We start from the raw sequence: 9,546 nt of genomic DNA on the forward strand, positions 1-9,546 counted from the left end.
CCGGCGGCTGGCTGCCTAGCCCTGGGTGTCCTGTGCGTGCCTGTTGGTAAGCCTCCGGTCCCAAGGCGGACTAGCGAGCGTGTGCATCTGCGGTGGCTGGGCGAAGAAGCTTCGGAGGCGACTTGCGGTGCCCTGCCCGGCAGCGGGAACACCACCAAACCGAGAATGCTCTGGCTAGGAGAAATCTGGCCACACTATGCTCTTCTCCGCTTCCAATAAACATTAACATCCCCACTGAGCATCCTAGCCCTTGTCTCTGCTCGGAAATTGTCCTGGCCAACTCAGCCCTAGAAGCTCTAGAAGATTACGGTATCTTTTTTTTCGTAGCGCAGAGAAAGTGAGCCCGGAAAGAGAAGGAGGAGGAAGAGGTGGAGGGGGAGGAAGAAGAGCAGGTGACACCCCTCCAATGAATGAATAAACGAATAAACATAAATAAATAACTGGCTTCTCGCCTTAGCTGGACGCAGTCGGTTGAGTCCAGGTCGGTGGCCTTTGGAGTTTTCTCGTACTGTTTGGAAGCCCATCGCCGCTCTCCCTCTCTCCTGCCCCAGGCACCCGGTTCCACCTTCTAGGCCAACTTTGCGCCCCCGGGGAGAGGTGCTTTTGGCGGCTGGTTGCACCTGCTGGGGCGCGCGGGTGCTGAGGCCCAGCACGCTCTCCCGGCGCGGTCGGGTGAATGAGCTGAGTCCCGGGCGCTCGGGCGAGTGTGCGGAAGGCGCTCTCGTTCAGGAGGGAGTGGAGGACGCGCGAGGCGCGCAGGGGCTCGAGAGCCGGGTTCCAGCCACAGCCGGGACACAGGTCCCTTTCGCCCGACTGCCTCGAAAAGGAGGAGAGCGCCAGGGGGAGGGGGTTGTCGGTGACCGGCTGTAGCGATTGGTGGTTTGGATGCGGTGGGCCGGCGGCAGAGCCCGCGAACGAGCTGGCGCACCGGCGAGAGGAGGGGGCGGCCAACTTCTCGAGAGGAGGGGCTCTTTCCTAGCCGGAACTGGCTGATGATTTATTTATTCGCTTGCGTTGAGCCTCTTGGGTTGCAACCCACAGACACCCGCCCCTTGGACTTTGGGAGCCCGCGTCCGACCTCCGCAGCCCGCTGCAGCCGGGTCAGCCCCCTCCCCCCATACGCGCACACACGTTCCCAGCTGCGGGACCGGGTAGGGGTGGGTCTTCACCCCGGTGTTGCAAAGTCCCCCAAGGCGGGAGCGAGGGAGGGACAGGGGCGGAAGGGGGAGGCTTCAAGGCTCTGGACTCTCATTTTAAAGCGCCTTCTCCCTTCCAGGTTGGGTCGGACCTGAACCCCTAACAGCAGAACCGCCTCCCACTCTCACGCCCTCCTGTAGCGGAGTCGCCGGTGGCGGCGGCTGCGGACGGGCCGAGGGTTTCCTTTCGCTCTGGATGGAGCTGAACTTTGGGCTGCTGGAGGATCGCGGCCATCCGGGGATCGCTGCATGCTGAGCTCCCTCGGAGAGACCCAGCGGCGGCTCGGGATTTTTTTGGGGGGCGGGGACCAGCCGTGCGCCGGCACCATGCTCTTGGCGACCCTGTACTTCGCGCTGCCCCTCCTAGGTAAGTTGAGGCCTCCACTGACTGACTTACCTATCGAGTCTTTCCCGTAGGTGCCTTGCGGCACCCCCCACCCCTTTTCAAAAAAATTGCTGCGCCGGTGCGGTGGCTGTGGGAGGAGGAGGTTTCGTTTTAGGGAAGGGGCTCCTGAATCCTTGGGCTTGGGAAGCAGCGCTGCCTGCAGCGCTTCCCGCCTGGTTTTTATCTGCCGTGGCTTTTACTGACCCAGACTGGCAGGGAGCGAAGGAGGGTGAACCCTCAGCCCCAGGCCTGGCGCCCCTTTCGAGCCCCGAGGAGCTGGAGGAGGCGCGCAGGCAGGTGGAGCATGGGCTCACACTGGACCGAAAGAACAAACTTCGAAGGGAAAACTTTTCTTCGAATAACGTCTCGGCGCTCCCGCCGGGCACACTTCGGACCACTGCTCGCCCGCCTGCCTCCCGCCCAGCTCGCAGCTCCTCACTTCCGCACCGAGTGCCCTCGGGCCGCAGCCCGGCCGGGACTCGAAGTGCGAGCGGCTGCAGCCCGTGATTTCCGGGGAGGCGGGGCAGCCGCCGGGCCGAGCTGCCCCAGGGCGGTAGGGCCCTCGGTCCGGTAGGCGCCGCGGGCTGTGGGTCAGACCTGCGAAGCCTACCAGGGAGTCTGCGGGGCCTCGTCCGATCCTAGCCCCGGGAGGAAGGGATGGCAGCAGTAGTTCCGTGGGCGGGAAACGAACTCGGTGGAGCTCGGAGTGGACCCGCTCCCTTCCCAGGGCGCCCGAACGCTGACCGAGCTCAATCGCCCAGGCGCGCGCCCTTCTCCGGGATCCGGGGCGTTGGGGCCCCGTCAGGCTCCACTCAGGCTTCTTCCCCTTCGCCCCGCAGACTTGCTCCTGTCCGCCGAGGTGAGCGGCGGGGACCGCCTGGACTGCGTGAAAGCCAGCGATCAGTGCCTGAAGGAGCAGAGCTGCAGCACCAAATACCGCACGCTGAGGCAGTGCGTGGCGGGCAAGGAGACCAACTTCAGCCTGGCATCCGGCCTCGAGGCCAAGAATGAGTGCCGCAGCGCCATGGAGGCCTTGAAGCAGAAGTCGCTCTACAACTGCCGCTGCAAGCGGGGCATGAAAAAGGAGAAGAACTGCCTGCGCATCTACTGGAGCATGTACCAGAGCCTGCAGGGTACGCGCCCATCGCCCAGCACCCTGCCAGTCCCTCTGGAAGGCGGGGGGCCCCTTGGTTCTCCCCCGGCTGCGCTCTTCCTGCATTCAGTTCTCTCCAGCTGCAGAATGAGGACCTTTCATTGGCCCTAAGGGACAGCAGCAGCTGGTGTTTGCTGAGGCTGAGCAGCATAGTTGTCGCTGGTTGTGGGAAAACCCAAGGGTGGGTGGGGGCACTTATGGGACCCCGCTGGCCTTTCTGAAACCTGGTCAGAACATCCGTGTAGGGACCCATTAAAAGCCACGCAAGGAACCTGCAGCTTCTCTCCAAGGAGAGCCAGAGGCTCTAGCTGGCTCCACAAACTAGTGATACAATGGTGTGCCCTGCGTTTTTCCAGTTTCCTCCTTTCTTCTCTTCTACCTATTCTGACATAGGAAAAAGAACTCTAAAAGGTCTACTGGAATCCATTTTATCTTTACCCTTCTCAAACCTGATCAAAGGCAGATGGATGAAATACCATTTGTCATCTTAGATTAGCTGAGTCTTGAACCAGCTGCTGTGGTGCAACTTTGGTCAACATAGAAATAGCTAAGGGAAACATCACTTGTCACAGCCACCCATTCTAATGAGGAATTGTGTGCCAAAGGTGGTTCCAGTTTGTAAATCTGACACAAAATCTGTGTATTAATTCTTCGCTGAGGCTCACCCTGAAAAATTCTAACATACAGATTTGATCTGTCAGTTATGAATTCCTCCAGAATCTGTATTCATGAAAATCTGTTTCAGAGATGGACTCTTCAGAGGCAGGATACCTGTTTTCTGGCTGCTTACCATGTTTGGGGAGTATACAGAAATGGGAGCTTCTCTGGGTCTCCTTTCTTCCGTTGGCTCCTGGAGGCAAGCAAGGCTTGTGATGTCATTGGCACTTTTCTCTCTGGTTTCAGATCTTTGTGGAGTGAGAGACTTTTCTGGCAAGAAATAGGCTGGGTTTTTCTCCAATGTTTTCATGGCACTCTGGGGAGAACAAACATAACAGAGATAGAGGAATGAAAAAAAAATACCCATAGCCAAATACATGCATTTCAAACCTTTGAAAGTTTTAGTATCTTTTTTGTTGCACAATCATAACATAATTTGAATTCAGATTAAGCAGCGACACATTGCGTGAAGTGCATCTATATTTCATATCTGAGCCTAATCTTTCTGTTGTAGGAAATGATCTGCTTGAAGATTCCCCATATGAACCAGTTAACAGCAGATTGTCAGATATATTCCGGGTGGTCCCATTTATGTCAGGTAAGCAGATTTACGCTTTCACTCTGATGCCTTTGGTGGCTTGAAATCCATTGGCTTGCTTCTCTTTGGCTCTTGAAGAGTGTATAGTAGATAGTTGAATGGTATAGTGTTTCTGGAAATTAGAAATAAGATGATGATAATGAAGAGGCATAATGCCTAACGCTGATTGTATGACTGAACAGTAATTCTAAATGAAGTGATGTGGTATAGTGGTTGGGAAGAGGTTGGGAAGAGGTTGGAGGGAGGTGACTGGTTGAACTTTTTTTTTTTAATGTTAAAATATGATTGGTCAACTCTTGGCAATGGGAATGCCGTTTCTGTCTGTAGGTGGCAATCATATTCTCTTGTTGCTGCATACTTTACAGAATGCCTCCCTGGAATGGGATCTAGTTTAACGATGCCATTTTCTTTAGGAAATGGGAAGTAATCTTAGATGATTGAAAGAATTTTGAAGACAAGTTGGACTCACTTGTCTGCCTTTGATTCAAAAGATTAAGCTCTACCATTTGTTAATTTGTCTGTTTCTAGTTTTTCCCGAGCAAGTATATGCATTTCTGAGAGAATGTACGCCTGTCCAGTGGCTCTTTAAAATGTAGTCTTGCTTCCCATGACTTGTTTTGTCTCTTGCTGGAGTTCTCCGTTTAGTTTGGAAATGAGCTTAGTTTTAGAATTTTTTCATAACATCTGCAGTCAGACAGCCCATAAATAATGAGCAAGGCAGTAATTTCTCTTAATGACATACAGATTCCAGACTGATGTTGTCTTTATTTATTTACAGTTAAGGCATTTTCTCAAATATATATAGCCACCACAGATTATATTATTTCTTAGTGGTTAATATTGAATTGGATTCTTGTGAGTTGATTGATTGTTACTGATGAGGGTTCTGGTGTTCTAAATGCTTTAGGTTTTCCTGCAGAAGAGCCAGAGAACACAGGGAATGAGTAATACTGATATTATGTGTGAATGTATTATACATTTATTCATCAAATGTTCACTGAGCACCTACTGTGTTCCAGCTGTTGTGGTTTGGAAGTGAGTCAGTTATCATCTTTGCCCTCATGAGTCTTAGGCAGCCAGCAACTGACATTAACAAAATAGCCCTTACTATTGTGTTAAGAGCTTCCCATCTTTACCTTACGTCATCATCATCATCATCAAATGCTTCTTAGGTATCATTATTTCCATTTTAGAGGTGAAGATATTAAGGCATAATTAAGTTAGACATCATCCCAGGATCATGCTCTTAAGAGTTACAGCCAGGGCCAGGGATTTAGCTCAGTGGTTCTGCTGCCTGTCTTGCAAGCAGAAGGTCCTGAGTTCAATCCCCAGTACCAAAAAAGAGGAAAAGGAGGGAACTTTTGGGCTGGGGATTTAGCTCAGTGGTTCTGCTGCCTGCCTTGCAAGAGCAAGGGTCTGAGTTTGAATCCTGCTACCAAAAAAAAAAAAAAAAAAAAAAAAGTTAAAGCCAGAATTTTAAACCCAGATTTATTTGACTCCAGGCTTTACAAATTATCTACCCTTTGCTACTTTGAGTATGGTCCTCAGATCAGTAACACTGACACGTTGAAGGGGTTATTCAGAAGTGCAAAATCTCAGGTTCCTTTCCTGACCTACAGAATCAGAATCTGCGTTTTTGACCCTACCCCTCCCTGGCTGAGGCCTTCATGGGTACATGAAGCTTGAGAAATACTCCTCTACATGATTTTGCCTAGTAGTTTAAGGAAAACTCTGTGTGTGTGTGTGTGTGTGTGTGTGTGTGTGTGTGTGTTGGATAAGATATAAGTAATTTAGCCTCTGAAACATTCATATTACCTGAATAATGCTGGTAACTTCCGTTCCAAGTCCCCTCCTAATGATCTTTGTCCTATGAGTCCAACCCTGACAGTGACTCAAACATTGGAATAGAGGTGCACAGAGAAATGCCCGTGACCATCTCTGTTTTTGTCTCTAGGAACTAAGGTGGGATGTGGCCAGTTGGGTACCAGAGGTGAACCTGACCTTCCTCAAGGTTTTAAGGGACAGTGACTCCTACTTGTTGTCTCCCTTATGGGAGTGTCACTGCCCAGTCTTCACTGGTGGCTGGAAGGGTTTGAACCTTCCCATGTGTGGTGGGAAGGGAAGAAGTGGGCAAGGAAGAGGGTGCATTTCAAATTGCCATGAATTAGGTTCCTGTGCCGACTCATTTCCCTCTCTGGGTTGCTCATTTCTTTCACTGGAGTAAATAAGCTGTGGTCCTAATGGTCCATGATACTTAGGAAGATTGAAGTCATCTCCAGAATCCTTGCATTTATGTCTACACTCCGAGTGCTATGGTCATTCCTGGGTGCCACTGGCTTCTCTGAATTGCTTTTATTAGTATTGGAAATGACTCATGAATCTTTGCATGGAGCAAATTTCACTCATTCATTTATTGGCGCCTTCTCTCAGCTAGGGCTCTTTTCACAGCAAATATGATCTTGGGTTTGTGAGGTCTGTCCTGATGAGAACCCAGAAGTCATAATGAATTAAGCAGAGTCAGGAAGTCCTTGTCTAGGGCTCTATTTTATATCTCAAGGGCATTGAATTTAGGTTCCAGCGCAATGGAGCAATGACCTCTGACAGTGTCTGTGTTCCTTAAGTGGGTGTAGTAAAGCCAAATGGAGCCTTGAGAGGTTTAAGTCCTTGAATAATGCATATTATCCAGTTTGGCCTTTCTAGGATGGAGGAGGACAGAGAGGCAAGATGATAAATGTTGCTTTTCATGGTATGAATCTGAGTTTCTAGAACATCTCTTCTGGCTTGAAAAATCTCGCTGAGAAAGCCAAAACAGAAGGGTCTCTGCCTTTCACGGGTGTGGTAGCAGTCAGAGTTTCCATATTTGGATTTCTCTGCCCAGTGTGAACAGCGTGTTTATCCACATACATTAAGTGTGAGCTGACTCCTCCCACTGACATGTTTGACATTTTTGTGTTTCCATTTTCTTTGGATTCCTCAAACCCACAGCTGTCTCTGCCATTGTTGACTTACTAACCAGACAAAAGACTATATTGAGGTCTTATCCTTGGGCTGGTGGGAACAAGCAAGGGGACAAAAATAAGGTGGGATCCAAAAAACTGACATCTATGTTCTAAAGCCTGGGCTAGGGCAGTCAGACTGCCTAGTTAGGCTTGCATTTCAGTGGGTGGTTGGTGGGCCTAGTCTTGGGGAAAAGGAAGGCTCACTGAAGGGCTTGAGGGGGCACATTTAACCTGGCTTGGTGCCAGTGTGGTTTTCTGGGGGTTGGGGTGGGTCCTGGAACATGAAGTACACAACTGGAAAAAGTAAACTGATGCAAGCCGATGTTTGAGTAGAGAAGAATGTGGGAAAGTCTCCTGGGAGCCGGAGGGCAGAGCTGTGTGGGAGCTTGGAAGCTCAGGCAGGAATCTGGGATGTGGTGCTTAACATCTGCCTGAGCCACCGCAGCTAGCTTCGCTCTTTGGCCTCTAATCTGCCTCTCTTTTCCCTCACAAAAGTTCAGGCAACAGCAAGAAGTAAATAGTGACTTAAAAGGATGAGGACTATGCAGAAGGGGCAAATAAGGTAGTGAGAAAGTTTGAAAGTAGAGTGGGTGCCAAGAGAAGCCTGAGGGCGAAGGGAGAACATAAGCCCCTCTTGGCAACAACAGAAAAAGAGGGCTCCAGGGTTGCAAAGTATTGATTGCAAGATTGGATTTTGTAGAGAAGAGTCAAGAGATGCCAGGCCTTCAGATCACAGAATCAGAGTGGAAGGCATCGTAAACAAGAGTCAGGTGGAGAGAGTATAGCACGAGAGCTATGTCGGGATTGGGATGTTCTCAGTCCTATCTGGTGAAAGACACCATGTCAACATTCTGGCTCTGTTGTTGCTTCCAGACAAAATCCTGGTTTAGACCTTCCTTGAAGCCTTAGGATCTTGACACTAGTGCCAGGAAATTAGAAATGGTTTGCTTTGGGATGAGACATGCCTAAGCTCTTAAGTCTGTCCCCCTTTTCAGCATGATGTTGTAAATTCTTAGCCATTAGGACATTTCTAGTTTAATGTACCACCATATTTATGTTAGTATTTTCAAAACTTTATTAAAAGTTTTGCATATTGTTATGACATCATCTGCAGGATAAGAGAAAAAAGCTTGGGCATACTACCTGTTAGGGGTGTGGAGAACTTTTTCTCTCTTCTCATCTCTTGGAAACACTTGTTGTGTTCCTACATTTGAGATCCTGTTAGGTTCCTTTATTGACTCTGGCTCTGCTGTCTCCTTTCTTAAACCCTCACATCCCCTCTCCACTACTGCTACATGGGGGAAACAATTCTCTAGGTATTTCATGTACATTCACTTTCCTGTTCCTTTGCACATGGCCTTGCGTTGGCTTGGGAAAGTTCTCTTACTTCTTTGAGGCCAGGATCAAGTTTCATCACTGTGCACCTTTCTGGAATTCCCCCAGACAAACACTTCCACTCAGGAGTCCCTCATGCTGCTTTGTGCTCTTGCCTTTATGATAGCTGTTAATCATGGTGTCTCAAGAGGACTTATTGATTTGTCTGTGTTCTCCTTTGGGAAGCCAGGGGCTGGCTTGTTATGCTAGTGTCTGCTCAGCACCATGCATTCTTCTTGGTCCAGAGGTGACATCTTGTCACCCATTAGTGGTTGAATGCCAGAGAAGTGTCCTTGGAGACCTAGTCCAACCTTCAGCTCTTACGGACTCTAAGCATAGAGAGGGGAAGTAATTTGGACAGCATCATACTGCCTGAGGGTAGCCTTAGGAACCTTTGCCAAGACACTGCTTACTTACGGGAGGCCAGTTGGCCTCTTTCTGCTGCTTACTCTCTGTCTGAACTTTATCCATTTCTAGGATTTCAGCTACCATTTACGCCAGTGACTCAGAGCCTTCCTCCTACTGTCGTCTTGCCTGAGCTCTAAGCCATTATTTCCAGCTGAGTTCTGGACAGTAGCTGGGTTATCTCAGTTACCCCTAACTCAGCATGTTCAAAATGGACCTCACTGTCTCCCCTTCTTCTCCCCATGCCCTGTCCTTCTGAGTTTCCCATTTTCTACAGTGGCACTGTCATTTGCCTGGTGATCTCTGCAGTAAACTGGGCCCATCACCATCCTTCCTGCCAGCCTCCTTCTCCCAGCACTGTGACCAAGGCCCGCAGAGATCACTTGCTCTCTTTTGCGTTCTTCCTCTCTGCATTCCGAACTGCCTCACCCTTAAACTGCTTTGTACTTCTCACTGACCCGCTCCCACCCTGCACTCCTTGTTTCTAATTTTTCCCAGTCCCACCTCACTTTCTCACTGCCCGGTCTTATACTGGTACCTTAGGGCTGTACCGGAACCATTTGGCCCAAGTCTTTCTTCAGAGACTTCTTCGGGGCCGTATGCTAGCTCACCCCTGCCACCTTGTGTTGGCTTGGGTGCTGTTCCGCTGGTATTCTGGGCAGCTTCCTACTGCTGTCCTTTGCACACACTGATGGCGGAGAAAGACACATTCCACTCACCTTGGTGACTGCCACTCCCTTTGTCTTTTTTTTTTTTTGGTACCAGGGATTGAACTCAGG

The 9,546-nt window shown here is 49.9% G+C and overlaps 1 protein-coding gene across 4 annotated transcripts in view; it reads left to right on the plus strand.

Moving 5' to 3' along the window:
* Nucleotides 1–431: 431 nt before the first annotated feature.
* Nucleotides 432–9,546, plus strand: part of Gfra1 (GDNF family receptor alpha 1) — a 200,335-nt gene continuing 191,220 nt past the window's right edge. For 2 of the 4 annotated variants that reach the window (XM_010634571.3, XM_033761403.1), the window contains exons 1-4: nt 1,023–1,100; nt 1,277–1,563; nt 2,421–2,714; nt 3,906–3,989. In XM_010634571.3, the coding sequence (XP_010632873.1) occupies nt 1,446–1,563; nt 2,421–2,714; nt 3,906–3,989 (496 nt within the window). In that variant the 5' untranslated portion in view covers nt 1,023–1,100; nt 1,277–1,445. Of the gene's footprint in view, nt 482–1,022; nt 1,152–1,276; nt 1,564–2,420; nt 2,715–3,905; nt 3,990–9,546 lie in introns of those variants that run through there. The other 2 variants (XM_033761402.1, XM_010634572.3) reach the window with 2 other exon arrangements.

The sequence above is a fragment of the Fukomys damarensis genome, unplaced genomic scaffold (assembly GCF_012274545.1).
Source record: "Fukomys damarensis isolate Sample0158 unplaced genomic scaffold, DMR_v1.0_HiC HiC_scaffold_8, whole genome shotgun sequence".
In the NCBI taxonomy this organism is placed as follows: domain Eukaryota; kingdom Metazoa; phylum Chordata; class Mammalia; order Rodentia; family Bathyergidae; genus Fukomys; species Fukomys damarensis.